This window comes from Muntiacus reevesi, chromosome 9 (genome assembly GCF_963930625.1).
Source record: "Muntiacus reevesi chromosome 9, mMunRee1.1, whole genome shotgun sequence".
Taxonomy (NCBI): Eukaryota; Metazoa; Chordata; class Mammalia; order Artiodactyla; family Cervidae; genus Muntiacus; species Muntiacus reevesi.
Genome location: NC_089257.1, coordinates 32,405,065 through 32,425,421, shown reverse-complemented (window position 1 = coordinate 32,425,421; position 20,357 = coordinate 32,405,065). Strand labels below are relative to the sequence as shown.

Here is a 20,357-nt window from a genome sequence, read left to right as displayed (position 1 = left end):
ATATTCTAAAGTTATACCTGAAGTTATAAATTGTTTTGTAGAATTGAACTCTAGCATAGATGTTTTTTACTTTTGACTGTAGAATTTAAAATTGGTCACAATTCTTGTATTTAAAATTTCACCTGCAGTTTTAAAGTAAATATTTATTCTCTATGTAATTTGGTGAAATCTAGACTGTTTCCTTATAATGTCTTTTGTTTAGGTATCAAATTGTACCAGTAATTCAAATTGCTTTTCTTCCTCCTTTATGTTATGGTTTTTTAGTACTTTGTGCAATATGCCTGAGAATTTAACAATTAACTAAAATTGGAAGACTTAGAAAAAACCTGAAATAGAGGTTTAAAGAGGCAAGAGTATCTAAATTTATTTAAACTTTATGTTAACGTAGAAATTTAACTTTGAAGGACTGTACCATTTTTGTAAAAACAAATCTTTTTTAGAACAGTTTTTTTTTTTTTGCAACTTAAAAATATTTCTATAAAAATAGTGTATGGACGTACATCTGTGGTGTATTTCACATCTTGTGGTAGTATCCTAGTGTTAATTATGAACTCCAAATATAAAAAGCAAGCAGTGATATGTTATGGAAGAGTGGTTTTGGCATAGAAACAATTTAAGTGGTAACAACAATTACAAGTCTGAAATTAGATAAACTCCTGAAAGGCAAAGTTGATTTATTTTTAACCTATTGTGAAAACTAGTAGTCAGAAAATAGTTCAGCATTGTCTTCTCACAGTAAAATATCTTGCTAATTAACAGAAAGTGCTAGTTGTTTCTGCCTAATTTTCTCTTCCCAGCAATAGTAAGAAAGAATTTTCTTCATCTGGTTTAATATTTTAATGTTTATTATTTTATGTTAGCCTGTTCCTGATCTCATTTGATATACTCAGTGTTTATGTGTTTTAAACCTTTTTCAAATGATTAACCAGATCATTTGAAGTTATTTGAGGTATTACTTTTTACTTCAATCATAGGTAACTAAACTTCTTTCTTTGCTTGTTTGTTTGTTTGTTTTGTAGGATCAGGTATTCAAAGATATATTTTCTGCTTTGTATCTTCTCTTAAGATTGTGTCTTACAACAAATCATAACATATTCTGTAACACACAACTTGGCATAACTTTCTAGGCTTTAACTGATTATCAGCTTACTTTGAAGTCATGTTTATTGTGACATAAATCTAGAACTGAAGATGGAGACTTGAGAGTAGAAACTTAATTATAGGTGAAGGATTGAAGGAATAATCGGAAAAATTGACTTTTTGTGTAATTTAATAGTGTTTGCTTCTCAAATCCAGAAAACATGATTTAAGATGACTTAATTTAGAATGAATTGGAAATATTGGAGATTTTTGGTTGTTGTTTAACAAATAGAAATAACTCCGAAGGAGCACTTGAAAAGTGAAAGTAGGCACACAGGGAAGACTAGCTTCCCTTTGTTATAGCAATTTATATTTTTTTGTTTGTTTAAAGAAGTTGTTCCCCTTATATTTTAACATAATGTAGTCCTGGTGCTTAAAAAATATCCTTGTAATAGTTTTCATATTACAATTATTGTTTAGAAACCTAAATAATCTCTGCAGTAATGCACATATTTAACATTTAAATACCTTTGTAACTCTGAAATGCTTTTATTATTCTGGTTTATTGCTTCAAGTACTCCAGCCACACTTTTTTGAAAGTGGGAGGGGGAGTGTCATAACTGCGGGAAGTGTGGGAGGCTCACGACACAGGTTTCGTGAACACAGGTCGAAGAAGGGAGACCATCATATAGGCTTCTGAGTTTCCTGATGAAGTCAAGCTAAACAGATGGTGTATCTGTTATAGTGAGACCTTTAAGCTCTTTAATTATTTTTCATAGACAATAAATCATTTTAACTCTCTGACTTAGTCTTCTCATTTTTGATTTATGCTGTTTTGAAAGACAGTATTTCTAAACACATTTGAGACAGAATTAGATGCCATGCCATTATTGTCACCGTCAGATATTTAATAGCAATAATAATATTTGTAGTGATCTACAGTGTATAAAGTGTTTTTATATGAATTATCTCTTTATTTCATATAACTGTATTAAGACTCACCTTTATTAATTAACTTTCCAAGGTCATAGAATGGAGACCCTTTTCTAAATGAACCCCATTTGTTAACTTCATTTTCAGTGGTCTTAAGGGTACCCATCTGTTTTTCTAGCACTGTTAGAAGGTTCTGTTGAAGTAGTTGGGTAAAGTATTGACGTATCTTATGCAATAATCAGAGTGAAGAACTCCTAGAAGAATCCAAAATCTAATCTAAAATTCAAACCAAATAAAATTGACACTAATTCCAGTTATCTCTAATGAATTTTAAGGCTATACAGATTAAACAAAATCTTCATGACAGAGGAGCCTGGTAGGCTGCAGTCCATCGGGTCGCTAGGAGTCGGACACGACTGAGTGACTTCACTTTCACTTTTCACTTTCATGCATTGGAGAAGGAAATGGCAACCCCCTCCAGGGTTCTTGCCTGGAGAATTCCAGGGACGGGGGAGCCTGGTGGGCTGCCACCTATGGGGTCGCACAGAGTCAGACACGACTGAAGTGGCTTAGCAGCAGGAAAGTTTACTAAAAGAGGTTTTCTTGACAAACAATATGTTCTTTAAGAATTTTATAGGCTTTCCTAGGCAAACGGTGAATAATATCTATGTCTCACAGGATTATTAGTTGATTGTTTAGTGAGTTGCTGCTGCTGCTGCTGCCAAGTCGCTTCAGTCGTGTCCGACTCTGTGCGACCCCATAGACGGCAGCCCACCAGGCTCCGCCATCCCTGGGATTCTCCAGGCAGCAACACTGGAGGGGGCTGCCATTTCCTTCTCCAATGCATGAAAGTGAAAAGTGAAAGTAAAGTCGCTCAGTCGTGTCTGACTCCTAGCAACCCCATGGACTGCAGCCTACCAGGCTCCTCTGTCCATGGGATTTTCCAGGCAAGAGTACTGGAGTGGGGCGCCATTGCCTTCTCCGGTTTAGTGAGTTAATGTATGCTAAACACCTAGTAGACCTTCTGGCACATGTTAGATGCTCAATAAATAATAATTCCTTTTCCCCTTTATCCTTTGAAAACAAAATTTATTTAACTACCTATTGGTAGTTTGTATCCTTAACAAATATATGATATTTGTATGCATTCAACAAATATTTATTCAGCTCTATGTGACAGGGCTTCCCAGTTGGCTCAGTGGTAAAGAATCTGCTTGCCAATGCAAGAGACGCTGGTTTGATCCCTTGGTCAGGAATATCCCCTGGAAAAGGAAATGGTAACCCACTCCAGTATCCTTGCCTGGGAAATCCCGTGAACAGAGGAGTCTGGCAGGCTACGGTCCTTGGGATCACAAAAGAGTCACACATGACTTAGCAACTACACAACAACATGAGAAATAGTGTGACAGGTACTGTCCCAGGTATCAGAGACACAAGACTGTATTTCTTCTTTCACAGCGTGTCTTCACGTGATGTGACACAGATCATAGACATAATACAGAAGAAGGCTCTAAGGTTGATTATGTTACATGGATAAGTGCCGTGAAGAACACGTGAAGCAAGGGAAGGGTCAAGGGAGAAATAAGGGTTGATGGCGGAAAAAACTTTTATTTGAGGACAGCCTTAGTGAAAATTATATTCAGGCAAAATCCTAGAAGGAAAGATAGAACACATGCTCCATTCTTGAATATCTGCTGTGGTCGGGCAGGCAGGTGGCACATTAAGTACAAATACTTTGTAACAGGCATGTGTTTGAGGGACAATAAGGAGGCTCTGCTAATTAGAATGATGATTCAGGAGTAGAGGAGTAGAAGTTAAGATGAAGTAGAAGATGGAGTCATTTAAGTTAGATGAGGTTTGGTGGGTTTTTGTTTTTGTTTTTTTGTAAGGGCTTTGTGAAATAGGAGGTCATTAGAAAGTCGTGAGCAGAAAAGGAATGACATGATTTGATATTTGTGCCACTCAGAAATAAATTATAGACACTATAGCAAGTTTTGTTAGGAGCATATCGAAGGAGAGGCTGCAAAGTTTCAGATAACTCTGTAATGTATTAACCGTGTGACCTTAGGCAAATATTTCTCCATGTGAGACAGAGACAATAATAAAATCTGCCTCATAGAGCTGTCATGTAAAGTAGCCCCCAGTTGTCATACATAGAAAGGATCTGGTGAATCTTTGCTATTATTAATAATAATGAAGATCGATTTATAGGATGACCCATTCTCTCTTAGTGATCTAGAATTGATTCTTAACACCTGTTAGTGTCATTGATTTAAATGTAAAGCTATATGATAAACTAGAAGTGGTCATGAGTATGAAGGAAAAAATGCCTCTACTTATGAATTGGTACTTTAGATTTTGAGAGGGTCAGATTTTGAAAGGATCATGTTAATTTCCAGTAAAAAAAAAGATTATTAATCTGATTATAGCAGAGGTTTTTATGGTCAGTGCTGTCATCTTTCTTTGATCCAAATAGGTTTGAAAGTTTTGTGACAACTTTGACATTTTTTACAGCTTTATCATTTGTATCTAAACTAAGCTTTGATTCTTATGAGTGCTTCTTCATGGTAGCATTCCTTCTGTCATTCTTCGTATGAACACTTCCATTCCTACCTGTCGTTATCCTAGTGCAAGTCCTATGTTTCATGGCCTCTCATCTGTTTTTGTGCTTCTTGAAAGTGGAAGTAGTAAGTAACATTATTATTATGATCATCTTTATAATTATTAGTTTTAATCACTCACTATGTGCCAGGAAGTATTCTAAGCACTTTATATACACAAATTTATTTCATTCTCATTGTAACCCTATAAGGTGAGTGTTTCAGAGTTCGTTTTATAACTAAGAGCAGACTCAGAAACCTTAAACAACCTAACATTCAATCTAGTCTATTTAATTCTTTTTACAAGTCCTGTATGCTATACAATTAAACCAGTTAGTGATTCAAGGATAATATTCCTTTGACTTTATTTCAGATTTTTCCTTTCTTCTGGTGCACCTTCTTTCCTCTGTTACACTTAGCTGGTTCTAACCGAGGTTTGACTTGGGGCCGTCTTCTTTGAGGAGGGAGACTTTTCAGACCATGACCGCCTATAGTATTACTTGCTTCCATAAAACGTAATTTACTCTTTGTTAACACTGACATGTAACTGTACACTGATACTTGGCATGTCTGGGATTTTGTTATTTAATCATTTCAGGGATTCATGTTTGGTTTCTTCAAACAGACTGAATGTCCTTTAGGAAACTAGCAGTATACTTTATAATTCTTTGTATCTCCCTGTAAAATTTATACTCCAAAATTCTCTATACTCCATACAGAGTTTATACAATAAGTGTATAATTTTTACTTTATTATCAAGGTAATTAGATAATTGATTTTAGTATGACTTTTGCTTCATTTGGTCAACTTCATTTGACCACAATTGAAAGATGTATAAAGTCTTCCTGGTCAGTTAAAAATTGAGAACTTTTGGTTTCTTTGTTTCTAGTAACATGTCAGAATACCATTGTAGTTAAATTAGGCCTACTGTCCAATTCATTTGAAAATGCACTTGTTTATGCTCCAATATATGATTAGTATTGTGATAAAATTTTAAAGGGCAATACTAAAATCTTTAAAGATATTAGTTTCTGAACAAGAAAAGTAATAATAATATTTACATTTTAAACATTTGCTTTTAAAGAGTATTTATCATCTAGTAAGCTGTATTTTTTTAATTTTGGCTGAATTAGAAGTTAATTCAAAAATATTTTCTTAGTTTTAAGACATAGCAAAGTCAGAGTAATTATGAAATTGTCTTATTTCAGATATATTATAGGTGATTTTTTTTTTATATATAGGTGATTTTTATTGCATTTAAAATTCTTTGAAACTTCTCCCTCCAGAAGTCTTAGCATTATTGAGAGGCTCCTTTTAAAGACCATCTGCCAACTAAATGTTCTGTTTGTGTTCCTTCAAATTAAGAAGCTATGAAATGTTTTCTTGTGTGCTAAGTTACTTTTGTATTTAGTATAAATTATTTGGGGTTCCCAGGTGGTGCTGGTGGTAAAGAACCTGCCTGCCAGTGCAGAAGATGTAACAGACAGGGCTTCAGTTCCTGGGTTGGGAAGATCCCCTGGAAGAGGCATAGCATCCTACGCCAGTATTCTTGTCTGGAGAATCCACATGGACAGAGGAGCCTGGAGGGCTACAGTCCATTGATTCACACAGCCTCGGACAGAACTGAAGCAACATAGCATGCGTGGATAAATTATTATGGAATTTAGGCCTTTTGTGAATAATTATTTTCTTAATTAAGGTGTATTTTATTAATATTATTTACATAGCACTATACCATTTTCAAATTTTCTTCAAGGATATTGTCTTATTTGCATATCCCACTAACCTGGTGATATGGGCTAAAATGGTATATTTGTCTCGATTTACACATGAGGAAATTGAGATGAAGAGAAATTAAGTAGCTTGCCCAACCTTTATGGCAATTAAATGATAGATTCTAGATCACAAATCAGATATTTTGACCTTTGATCCCTTTCTTGTATACCCTGCTGCCTCATTCATATCTTGTTTTTCAGTTAATGTAGTATTGAAAGCCACAGAAGCAATTTGTTCTAGATTAGATTAGATATTTTCTTGAACTTGCCTCTTCTAATTGTGAATTTTTAAAAACTTTTAAAAATTATTTTTCTTCTTCCTAACTTATGAAACTCCTTGTAACTTCTTAAGTTTTACTTTCTAACATGTACTCCACATGAGGATTTCATGGTTGTGTAGTGTACCTTAGTCAAACTTGTCCAATCTGGAGTCACATGTTTAAACAAGTTAAGGAATATGGAAGTTCCTCCTCACCCACCCTTATACATGTGCATGCACATGCATACACATAGACACATATACACACATTGAATTAAACACTAATACTTTTGTATATGGGACTTCCCCAGTGGCTTAGTGGTAAAGAATTCAGGAGATACAGGTTTGACCCCTGGGCTAGGAAGATCCCCTGGAGAAAGGAAATGGCAAACCACTCCAGTATTCTTGCCTGGAAAATCCCAATCCATGGGGTCACAAAAGAGTCAGACACGACTGGGCGAATAAACAACAGCAATTTATGTACATAGGTTTGTTTTGATGTGTATAAAGTTAATGTTATTTGGAGGCTGAGTAATAGAAAATATTACCATCATTGGTTTTATTTTAATGGTGATTGAGATTTAATACTTAAACCATGTTGAAGCCACCATCAGTAAAATGACTTGTGTCCCCCACCCCCACCAAAAATTTTTGGAAAGAGCATTTGCTGAACTCATTGATGTAAGAATTCAGTATTTCATTATTTTTACATTATTTTTCCATATCTATACACTTAATAATCCTTAGAAGAAAATAACTGTCTGTCATTCTTGGTAGTTGTGTGTTCTTCCTAGAAAAGTCTGTCCAAAATATATTGTCTGAATTTCTTGATGGTGTTGGATAAAAACTATTTTTCTTATTCTAAAAGATACTGACAGATTAACATTGTCTGTGCCTGAGACCTTTGAGAAATTAAGCTTATTGAGACCACTCATGTCATATTGTTCTTAGTCATTTGTGTTAATTCAACCATTGTATTTGAAAGCAGATCAAATGGCAGTCCATTGTACAGGGCTAAGATTTGTGATTGAAATTCATTCCTTATTATAGGTAAGAGTAAAAGTTACTCATCACCAGCAAGGATGGATACTCTAATTGTTCGATATAATTGAAGAACATATTTTGTGAAGAAGAGAAAAATAAGTTTTGTTATGACAAGTAAGATTTCTTTTGTGAATAAGATAGAATTTAAGCTACAAGATGAAATGTTTACAGAATTTAGGCAGAATGAGTCATCATAGTAACACCAATACTCTTGATAAAAATGAGAAAGGAGATAAATTTATTGCAATGCATTGATTGTTTTGTTTGTGGTATAACTTTTATGTTCTTTTGAGATTTTTTTCCTTTTACATAAGCCCATATAATAGTTACAAATAAAACAAAAATAAGCACATAGCAGACGGATACTCAACAGACCTTGACAAGACAATAATAAATCAAGGGGTTTTGTAGGAGAAATGTTTGCTGACTATGAGGTTGGTGGCCTTCTGTGTTCACAGTTATATGTTCTAATTTATTTCTGGTCTGCAAATGCATCAGTATGACAAATGTCTACCTGTCAACAGATTAGACAGAAAACATAAGTAAAGCCTTAACAGAAGTCTCTGAGATTCTGAGTGATTTAAGTACACAATGGTGGAATAATAGCTTGCCTCAGCAATTACAAACATCTCAGTGACATTATAAACCAGATTACTTTCTAGGGTTTTTTTTTTTTTTTTTTGGTCAGAATATCTGTTATATCATATATCCAAATAACTAGCTCATCTCAACATTTTTCTCACTAGCTACATCAAAGAGCTCTCCTCTCTTCCATTTGGTAAATGTATGTCAGGTACATTATATTTGGGGCACAGTGTTTCCAAAGGCTCATGGTGTAATATATAGTGTAATATATATAATGAAAATAATTTTTCTTATATATATATATGTGTGTGTGTGTTTTATTAGGATGAGCTTTTAAAAATACAATTAGGACTTAATGTTCTTCAAGCACTTTCAGGAACCAAAGTTCTTGCTTCCTCTATGTATTACTGCTGTTATCATTGGGCCTATTACACTTGAGTATGCCTGTGTGTTTTAAACTCTCTTCAAAATCTCTGTTCAGCAATATCCCTCGCTTCACTGTTTCAAGTTTGCTACAAAGACTTATTCTACTTCTGTTTGAAATTCTTAAACCTCTTTGTTCTCCCTCTCAAGCTGCATGTATCCTCACATATTTTTAGTTTTCTCTCTTTTGGAGTAAGAAGTTGATACTTGGCCCTTCTGATCCTAACTGGGAGGTGGCAGGGCATGGAGGGCAGCGCAGAAGGAAAAGGAAATGCCTATTTCTGCCTCTGTCTCTAATTGTACCACTAATTCATGTTTTCTTAAGTAAATGACTCTGATACACTCATCTGTAAAGTAGAATTATCTTACCTACTGTGCAGGCTGTGGTAAGAATTATATGAGATCAAGTTTTTAAAGTGTGTGGCATAGTTAACACAATTGCAAAATAAATGGTGTCAGTTACCTCTTAGATACCTAGATAGCATACTTTGTGAATCTTTAAACAATTCTTCTTACTTCTTCACTCACCACATCTATAATAATTACTGTCTTACCTCTGTAAAAAAGCAAACTTAATTAGTAGTACATGTTCAGGAGACAGAGCTGTTTTTAAAATCAGGTTTCACCATTCATTAGCTGTGCCTCAGACAGCGTGCCTAACACTCTCTAAATTTCCCCTTTCTCCTCTGTAAAATAGTAATAATATTAGTGACTTGACTCAAAAGTGTGGTTTTGGAAATTGTATTCAATTAACTAAATGTGTGTGTGTATTTATGCCTACATATAAAATGATTGAAAACTACAGATAAAATATTTAGCACAACATTTTGCATAAATTAAGTATGAAATAAACATGCATACATTTGCTATTAGTCTCCATTCCTGTTGCCATTTCAGGCTTTTGTGTCCTCTTAGCTGAGTGCTCCACACCAGGTCACTGCTATATTCTCACACCATCCATCTCATACTGATGGCAGTCAAACTTATTTTTTGTATATAAAAAAAAGAAGCCCTCAAAGCTGTCCAGTGTCTAGCAAATATGGTATAAATGACTTACCCTGGCCTTTTAGGACTGCTGCAATTGGATCTCATGCTGCCTTTCCTGCATGATCTCTAGTTTGTCTGTCTTACACTGCTACTACGAGCAGAAAGACAGGCTACATTACTGCAAAACTAACCCAGTATCTGGAGCATACATGAAAGTTTCTTTTTTTTTTTTATTTCTCTTTTTTCCCTTTTTCTCCTTTCTATTCTCTTCTAATAAATCCTGGAGTCTAGACGAACATGCTCTTCTTATACCAGGCATTTCCTTTCCTATGTCTATACCTTTTTAAAATTCTAATTCTCTTTGTTTTTATTTATCCAGCAGGTATTTATGGATTACATTCTCTGTGTTATTTATTGTTTGGCACCAGGGATACAAATGTTTAGCACACTTTCAGAGATTATTCTGAAAAAAATATAATAATAATAATAAGATACTATATTAGAGATACTCAGGCCTCCAGGCTGAAAACTACATGAGGGCAGGACCCATGTCTATTTAGGCCTACTGTTGTATTTCTAACTTTTGGAATAGAGCTGTGGACATATTAGTGTTCTCAAAATTATTTGAGAATAAAGTTTGAGAGAGATGAAACAAGATAAATGGTAGAGAAGGCATGAGACAGCTTGGCATATTTGATTATTGCACATACTTCTGTGTGGCTGTAGAATACATTGTAAAATTCATGTCTGGGTGTAGTGAGAGATAATATTGGCAAGAAATGAAGAGGCCAGAATATGAAGAACATTGTCTGTTTTCCCTGGAAGTTTGGACTGTATCATTGACTTTTGGAGAGCCTGTGAGAGGGTTTAAGTAGGAATGCCACATGCTGCTATTTTATTTTAGAAAGGATATCCTGTTAACAGTGTAGTGAGAAGAATTAGAAGTGAAATTAGAGGTATGGGATGAATTTTGAGGTTATTGGATTAATAAAGCAAAGAAGTTTGGGTGCTTTGGATTGATGATGGAAATAAAAAGATTTAAGATATATTTGTATGATAAAATCAACTGAACTTGATAACTGATTAGTTTTGGAGACTATGGAACATGAGAAGAAAGGGTAAGCTCTGACTTCTGCCCAGCCTCAAGGCCCAGCTGAACTGTAACCTACTACACTTTCATTCATCTAATTTCTGATTAAAATTAATATTTAGTTTTGCTCCTTGTAAAATATTATATATATCTTTCTTATATTGTTGATTTCTTTTTACTAATTGTTATTTGTAAGCATGTCTGAAGTCTCACCAAACTGGAAGTCTCCTAACTTATCTTTGTATTACTTTCTATGGCCTTATCTATATTGGATGTTCTGTAAATACACAGATTATTAATTAATGCCATGCATTTTAATTTAATAACCTCCTGAAAAAACTCTAGAAAGTTAAGTATATTCCTGAGACATTTCAGTATTTTAAAATGAAACTAGTTACAGATAGGTGAAATTTAACTAACGTTCTTTCAAAAACATTTTAATTTGAAAAATTAAAAATGAGTAATTGCCAGAAAAGAAAATAGTCATAGGAAGAAATTTTGAAGTGAAATCAGGCCATATTGTTTCCAAATTCAGATGAGAACTTACTATTAAAAATCTTGCACAGATTGGAAATGACTAATCAACATTAGAAAAATGAAATTGGAAGATCTGCCCTCGTACTGTTAATGGCTAAAAACGTTTTCCCATCCAATTTTAACAGTGTTGTTCCAGTGTGAAAATGTCAAGGATTAGAAGTCTTATATTGGAAAAAAAGAATCACTTAAGTATCTAGTCCATGGAGGGTGATCTGGGGCAAATCCTGTGATTTCTGTCAGTCTCATCCCTTCAGAGAGTAGCCTTAGCTGTCTTAAAGGATATCACATTTGAGAGATATTATATAAAAGGGATATAGATATAATCTATAAAGACAGAGTGGTATATAATGATGATAAATTTGGATTATCTCTAAAGGTCCTTCTAGCTTTAATCACCTGTGAGTTTATGATTTTAGGTGTTTTAATTTTTTGTTTTCAGTTTCAAGATCCATGTGAAAACTGTAACATCTCAAGAAGTAAGTCTTCATTAGTTTCTCTTGTACATAATGGCCAGATATTTTTTTTCAGGCCGCATATAAAACATAATTGTCTTTGGAATTTAGTTCAACATACTTATCATCATAAATTCTTAAGAAAATTAAAATGGTAGAACAGTAATTGTTTTTAATTGTGTTGGAGGCTCATTGTCCAGAGTTCCCACTTGCATATATCTTTGTATTAGGAAAATGCTGTTTCAATGAGGAATTGTTTTTATTACAACATGATTATGTAATTTCAATGGGGGAGTATTATGAGATGAAGTGAAAGGAGCACAGGATCTGCTTTTTAGTATTAGCTTTGCCCTCAACTAGCTACCAACTACCTTCTTTAGGCCTTGGTCTCTTCATAAGTAAAATGAGGGGGTGGAATAGTTTGTTATATCCCTCTGAATCAGTCCTGAATATTCATCAGAAGGACTGATGCTGAAGCTGAAGCTCCAACACTTTGGCCATCTGATGCAGAGTCAACTCATTAGAAAAGACCCTGATCCTGGGAAAGATTGAAGGCAGGAGGAGAAGGGGACAACAGAGGATGAGATGGTTGGATCGCATCACTGACTCTATGGACATGAGTTCGAGCCAGCTCTGGGTGATGGTGAAGGACAGGGAGGCCTGGGGTGCTGCAGTCCGCAGTGTCGCAGAGTCGGACACAACTGAGCGACTAAACAACGAGGGTGACCCTCTGAGCTCTGAAATTCGGAGTTTGTACCACGTCTGTATCAGATCCACAGTTACTGGTCAGCTAGTCAAGTGTGACTCATCATGGTGAAAAGTAAAATCTAATCTTTTCTATGATATTTAGAAGACCATGGGGATAAAATCTCATTGAGTTGTATTTGATCAAAAGAGCTAACCCAAACTAAGAAGTCTTCATTTTCTTGTTTCAAAGGAGATTGATCAGTAAATAACAGCATGTTATAGAGTTGTATAATTATTTATCATTATTAATATTCTGAAGAAATTCTGTTATTAATGAGCCTATTGCTAATATTAGGAATACATAGATTCTAAATGGCTTAAAAGTTGGGCATCTTGTGACTCTTTTATGTGATACTATCATAATGAGTCTTAAATCTTGAAGAGTATTTCTGAATTCATATATACAAATGAGTATTGCTATCTTCATAGTTGCATTGGGAGACTTAGCTCTTTTTTTCACATCACATCATTAAATATATACTACACACCTACTACTGTGCACTGATGCTACCATATTAAATTGGAGGCAAATTGAAGAATTGTAGTTATGGATCCTGTTCTGCAAAAGCTAGTTTTTTATTTTCTTTAAATCGCTTTCATTTCAATTCTGATCCTCAATCTCCCTGTTCTATAAAGCTATCAATTTCATTTATCCTCCAGACCCCACACACCATCCAGAGCTATGCCAAAGCCCTGCATCATCTTACTCACCTCATATCACATTTAATTTCCCCCAAGATGTCTTTTGTTTTAACCTGTGTAGACCTTCTAGGACCAAAGGTTGGTTCTGCTTCTTCTATGCCATAGCGAGGCATGGAACTCTCTGGTAGCACGGGGAACCCCATGACCAAGGATCCATCCCCTTCATTCTGTCATCTAACTAGCAGCTCTGAGATCTTACCACCTGTCAGTCACTTCATTGGTCCTGCACCTCTCTGGAATTTGTTCATCTTTTCCATCTCTCTTCTATTCAATTTCAAAGAAATCTCTTTTTCTTAAAGATACCACCTACCAAGTGTGGAACTAGCTTTCTCTCTTTCTGAAATTTGTGGGGTTTTTGGTAAGCAAAAGATATTAAAGTGATTGTAGAAAGTTTTTTCCTTTTTTTGTGCAAAAATCCTGGAAGAACATACATTCTAAAGCTCTAGATACCTAGGTGTCTGCTTGAAACAGGAGAAGAGGAACAGAGAGGGGGAGAGAGAGAGAGAGAGAAGGAGGGAGGGAGTGCAGGAGGGGGAAAGAGAGAGAGATGCATAAAGATGGATTTTCAAGAGCCTAAGTTCCAGTGGGAATGAGTCATCTATAAGACAGTAAATTTTTCTTGTATACTTTTTATAAAGCCATATAGGGCATGATTCTTATACCATACACTTATTTTTTTTTCTTATTTTTTGTTTTGTTCCTTCCCTCCCTTTTTCTCTTTATTTCTTTCAAAAAGAGAGATGGTGAGCCCTTGTTTAGAATTCTCTTTCCCTCACTTACTAGTAATATGATCTTAATCAAATGACATTTTCTCTCTGAACCTGAGTTTTCTGTTTGTAAAAATGTGGATAATGCCACTTTTCCATACTCCTTTACAGACTTTTGTTAGACCGAGTAGGAAAGCATTAATGATTGGAAAGCCACAAGGCAGTGTGCAGATATATAGATTTTATTGATTTAGTGCATACTCAGAGTGGTTTAGAGCCAGACACACCTGTATTCAGCTGTTGCATTTGCCACTTCCTAGCTTACTTAGTCTGAGCGACTTCACTTTCACTTTTCACTTTCATGCATTGGAGAAGGAAATGGCAACCCACTCCAGTGTTCTTGCCTGGAGAATCCCAGGGATGGGGGAGCCTGGTGGACTGCTGTCTATGGGGTCGCACAGAGTCGGACACGACTGAAGCGACTTAGCAGCAGCAGCAGCAGCTTAGTGTAATTTTCGTTTCTGTGTGTAGAAAACACTAACACCTTCAAGGTTGTAAGGAAGAAATAAGATAATCTTTATAACTTTTAAAATAAACAAGAGTATGTTTTATTCCCACTTCTTAGATGAAGAATTTGAAACTTAGGTAGCTAAAATGATTTGGCCAGGGTTATGCAGGTATTCGGAGAAGGCAATGGCACCCCACTCCAGTACTCTTGCCTGGAAAATCCCATGGACGGAGGAGCCTGGTGGGCTGCAGTCCATGGGGTCGCTAAGAGTCGGCCACGACTAAGTGACTTCCCTTTCACTGTTCTTGCCTGGAGAATCCCACGGATGGGGGAGCCTGGTGGACTGCCATCTATGAGGTCCCACAGAGTCAGACACGACTGAAGCGACTTAGCAGCAGCAGCAGCATGCAGGTATAAAATGAAATTACCAGAAAAAAACTCTTGATATCAAATATGGGTTTGGCTTTTTAGATAAATTATATCAGGTAATTTCAAAGAAAGAGTTCCATATGTTTGTAGCATAAAATAAACATTTGCAAATATGTATAGTTGAGATTCATAAAAAGATTATTTTGAAACATTCAGATTTGTTGTTCTTGTGCATTTGTTAAGCAAAGAAAAATTGTCCAGTTTCCTTATTTTATTATCAAATTGTACAAATTAAAAAATGTAATCATATGTCATGTTAATGACCCAAGAGAAAGGAAAAACTAATTGGCTCCTTTTTCAATTGTAGTGCTGGGTAACTCACAAGGCCTAGATGTCACTTATTATTTTTGATGGGCATTGTGTATTAGAATTTTTAAAATGAAATTTGATGGCTCCACTCACCTATTAACCCAAGACGTATGGTAGGGTTCAGTTCTCATTTCATAAATCCCATTTGTCTCCCATTTCATCCTTTGTGTTACACTTGACTGGTAATAGTAGATTATGCTTTTTCTATGAAAACTTCCTTGATTGTCAGTATATCACCAAGGGCATAATCATGATAGATTAAAAAATAATCATGTAAATTATAATCATCTCACTCACATTTTCCAGAATATTTTTTAATAATGAGAATTTTTCTTTTTAAATATTGATTGGGGCTTTCCTGACTTGAGAGAAGGCAATCATATCAAATTATTTAATTTTATATACTCTTAGTTTAAATCTAGAGTTATATAAGATTTGATATTAGGGTTTAACAAGAAAGTATGACTACAGTTCAACTACCTTGTTCACATATATAGCTTTTCCAAGCCTAGAAAATGTCTCTGTTTAAATCATGCTAAACTGCTAGCAATTTTAAAACTGAGATGAACTATGGTGGAAGATTTTTACTTTGCCTGGGAGAGGAAATTATTCAATCTTGAGATGTAAGTATGTACTGTTAACATCCATAAAAATAATAAGACTTCAAGTATTGTTTTAAAGTTACTATTTAAAAAGGTGAAAAATATATGTACCTTTCATGCTGACAGTTATAGAAGTGCAAGTTTAAGTTATTCTAAAAAATCTATGTTAAAAAGCAGTGCCTGTACCTTTTCATCACATTTACATCTTATATAATACTTTATATACCTCCTCTTCTCAGTTTCCATCAGAAGACTTCCTCCGTATTATTCTTTGAATAGTAGGCTAAAGTTTTCTGAGGACGTGATTGGAACACAGGACTCAGCATGGTAGCCTTTAGCCAAAAAAAAAAAAAATCAGATCATAATTGTGCCTTGTCTCTGACCACTCTCCCGTGAAAAAGTTTTAACATTCAGGACAGAGAAATGTTCAAATCCATTACAGGAATTTCTTTTGTGTGATGTACACATGAACTTTTAAAAAAGTTTTATATTTAAGCATTTTTAACAGTCTGACTTCTAGTGTATGTTGTCATAATATTCAGTATTATTGGAATAATTGTTTTTATTTTCATCATACCAGTGAAATTGAGAGAGTGCATTAAACTAAAGAGCATAAATTTCAGAGGATGTGTTGAGAGTATCTTGGCTTCCAAATTAACTACAGTTCTACTACCTTTTCACATATTTATTTCTTATTCTCCAGGCCTGAGTTCTTCCCATCTGGCCTTTTTGTTTTTTTATTGAAGTATAGTTGATTTACAGTGTTATGATAATCTCTGTTATACACCAAAGTGACTCAGTTTTACACACACACACACACACACACACACACACACACACACACACACACACACACAGCTATCTCTCTATATCTATATATAAATATTTATAATATTTTTTTAATATTCTTTTCTATCGTGGTCCTGGTCTAATTTCTAGTTTCTTGCCCAACTCTCAGCTGGCTTTTTTTTATTGCGGCTAAATAAAATAACTAAGAAATAGATTCAGATCCAGTTAACTTTATTGTGTATCTTGAATGATCCAAGCCTTTAAACTTATGTACCCTGTATATTGTGTCCTGTTGTCCTGATAAATCTTTTGCTTCAGAATTGTCTTGGCTGCTACCTAGAGGTTTGGGGCTTCCCTGGTGGCCCAAACAGTAGGGAATCTGCCTGCAATGCAGGAGACCTGAATTCAAAGCCTATGACAAAAATTATTATTTTGTTGATACTCTGACAAATTCTTTTGGATTGGTCACTCATAATTGATCCAAACTTCATGTAAAATAAATTGAACTCTAGGCAAAAATAAATATATTAATAATAGTATAATTGTTTTTCTATTTGATATCAGCTCTGAAAAGCATCATGTGAGTTTAGAAATAAGGTAAGCTGGCAAGAATAAATTTTGTTCATACTAAGTGGTAATTTTCTCTTCCTGTGTTGGCTAGGTTTTTCTAGATATGACGTTTGGTTCAGGAGGACACACAAGAGCCATTCTACAGAAGGAGCCAGATATTACTCTGTATGCATTAGACAGAGACCCAACAGCATATGCAATAGCTGAACAGCTTTCAGAATTGTACCCGTGAGTAATACTCTTGTAGAGACGTTTAATTTTGTTGCTCAGTTTTATGGATCTTGGTTTACCATTTGGAATTTGTTCTCCCTTGTATGATGTTATACTTAATGAAATATTTCCTCCCTTTTTATCCAAAAAGCATTGATGTAAATGATACTTTTAGAACCACTTAAAAATATTGCTGCATTTATCCTTTGTAAATAAGTATAAACACAAAAAATTATTTTTGGCAGATATTTGAAGATGTGTTGAAATCCATCCTTCAGTAGTATTTTGCCAGATAACCCATAATTTTAAAACATTTAAAAATATTTTATTTACAGTTTCTAAGAATTCAGTGGAGTAATAAGTATGTAAAAATTCTGTAGAATTCATGAGGTCACATACATCAACGTAATGCAATTTTCTTTGAAATCTTTCGGCAGTTCACAAATAAATTTAGACCTTTCTATCCCTCTGTCAAAAGTAGTGAGCATTTATGGTAGAACTTTAAAAAACTTTAAGGTTATTGTCTTTATAAGTCGTTAAAGCATTTTCCTCTAGAGAAAAATATTTGAATTAATGAGTTATGTTGTTATGTTGTTTAAAAGACATCGGGTTGTAAAAGACAAATATCTTGGAATTCAGATGGTCATCTCCAAATATGTAAAGGGCTCTTTTCTGTAATGGGGAGTTGTTCTATTCTGCTAAGCTCCAGAGACTGAAATAAAAAAAATAGATGAGAATTTTTTAGGTAAATTGTGACTGGACATAGAGTTTTTACCAGTTATAGCTGTCTAACAATGGAAAGATCTCTTTGGTGAAGTAGCTAAAGTAAGGCCATGGGAAGGTTTAATCACAGGCTAAAGGTAGAAAGTTGGATTACAAATCTAGAATAGTCTTTTCAACTTCTCTCAAGTCACAGACTCTTTGCAGATCTATATGATTACATCTCCCAATAAAAGTGTAAATAAATATACCTAGATTTTTGTTTGCAAGATCACAGTGTTTGGAAACTCCTGGAAACCCGTTTGACCCAAGGTTCTTTATTTCTAACAAAAATATGAGGGTGTGTTTTTATGGCACAGTATTTTTTTTTGATCATTCTTTCATTTTAAGCAAAGTAACTTAAAATGCACTTTCTTGAAGTCTTGTACTGGGGCATTCATATTTGTGAAACTTTTTAGGAGTTTACTTGATTATGATATGAACATTTGTAGAATGAATATAGGTCTCCATTATATATCACTAGCATAGACAACCTCGTTTTTCTTAGATATTATTGTTTCTAAAGGTGGTGATTCCCAAGGTCTCTTATTCTTCCAAACACTCTAGTTTCTTAAATGGAATCTCAAGACTATTCTCTTTGCAGTTTACAAATGTGGAAACTATTAGCTACGCATATTAGTTTGCTAAAAGGCACATATACTTAATAGTGGCAGAGATGGGATGTATATTTTACCCATCACCCAGTAAGCTCATTTTATTAAATTATAGTTCAGTTCAGTTCAGTCACTCAGCCATGTCTGACTCCTTGCGACCCCATGAACCGCAGCACGCCAGGCCTCCCTGTCCATCACCAACTCCGAGAGTCCACCCAAACCAATGTCCATTGAGTCAGTGATGCCATCCAACCATCTCATCCTCTGTCGTCCCCTTCTCCTCCTGCCCTCAATCTTTCCCAGCACCAGGGTCTTTTCCAATGAGTCAGCTCTTCACATGAGGTGGCCAAATTACTGGAATTTCAGCTTCAACATCAGTCCTTCCAATGAACACCTAGGACTGGTTTGATCTCCTTGCAGTCCAAGGGACTCTCAAGAGTCTTCTCCAACACCACAGTTCAAAAGCATCAATTCTTCGTTGCTCAACTTTATGGTTCAGCTCTCACATCCTTACATGACTACTGGAAAAACCATAGCTTTGACTAGACAGACCTTTGTTGGCAAAGTAATGTCTCTGCTTTTTAATAAGCTCTCTAGGTTGGTCATAACTTTTCTTCCAAGGAGCAAACTCCTTTTAATTTCATGGCTGCAGTCACCATCTGCAGTGATTTTGGAGCCCAAGAAAATTAAGTCTGTCACTGTTTCTACTGTTTCCCCATCTATTTGCCATGAAGTGATGGGACCAGATGCCATGATTTTAGTTTTTTGAATGTTTGAGTTTTAAACCAGCTTTTTCACTCTCCTCTTTCACTCTCACCAAGAGGCTCTTTAGTTCCGCCTCACTTTATGCCTTAAGGGTGATGTCATCTGTATAACTGAGGTTATTGGTATTTCTCCCAGCAATCTTGATTCCAGCTTGTACTTCATCCAGCCTGACATTTTGCCATGATGTACTATGCATGTAAATTAAATAAACAGGGTGACAGTATACAACCAGAGAAATTCTAGAATCAAAGATACTGAAAAGAAAAAAAATGCAGAAAGAAATCTCAAGTTATCATTCTTTGAAAATAGCAAAATCCCTTTCAGCCTGATTAAGGGTAAAAGAGAGCAAAAATATTTATATGATTAAGATAGAGAGAGAAAACCAACCATAGGCACAAGGTAAATTGTAAGGTGATTTTACTGCAATGCTGTGGCAACATGTGAACCCTAGATTAAATGAATAATGAATAATTAAATGAATAAAAAAAAAATTGCTAACAAAATATAAATTACTAAAATTGATTCAATAGCTATAAACCTTTAATCGGTTATTGCCATAAAAGACATTAGAAAGGTAACTAAAGTATATAGAAAAATGCATAGTAACCAGGTTTGCAGTTGTTATCTAGCTCTTAAAGAATAGGAAAGAGCATTGTCATTTATGCTAGTCCTGACCATGGTAAATATGCAGAGCTCTTAAAGTTCATTTGGTATTGAATTCAGCAGTGTTTTAATGCCTAATTCTGCTAGAGATAGTATAAAAAGAAAAAGAGAAAAAGTCCAACGTCATTGAAGTATATAAATGCAGAATTCAAAATGCATTGCTAGTATATCTAAGTTACCCATAATTTGATAAAAGAATAATAGTCCATGGGGTTTCA

General features: G+C 34.8%; 1 protein-coding gene across 6 annotated transcripts in view; it reads left to right on the top strand.

Moving 5' to 3' along the window:
* Positions 1-20,357, top strand: part of METTL15 (methyltransferase 15, mitochondrial 12S rRNA N4-cytidine) — a 351,902-nt gene that overhangs the window by 77,848 nt on the left and 253,697 nt on the right. For all 6 annotated transcript variants that reach the window (XM_065944510.1, XM_065944511.1, XM_065944507.1 and 3 more), the window contains one exon: positions 17,220-17,356. In XM_065944510.1, coding sequence (XP_065800582.1) covers positions 17,220-17,356 — 137 coding nt within the window. The remainder of the gene's footprint in view (positions 1-17,219; positions 17,357-20,357) is intronic.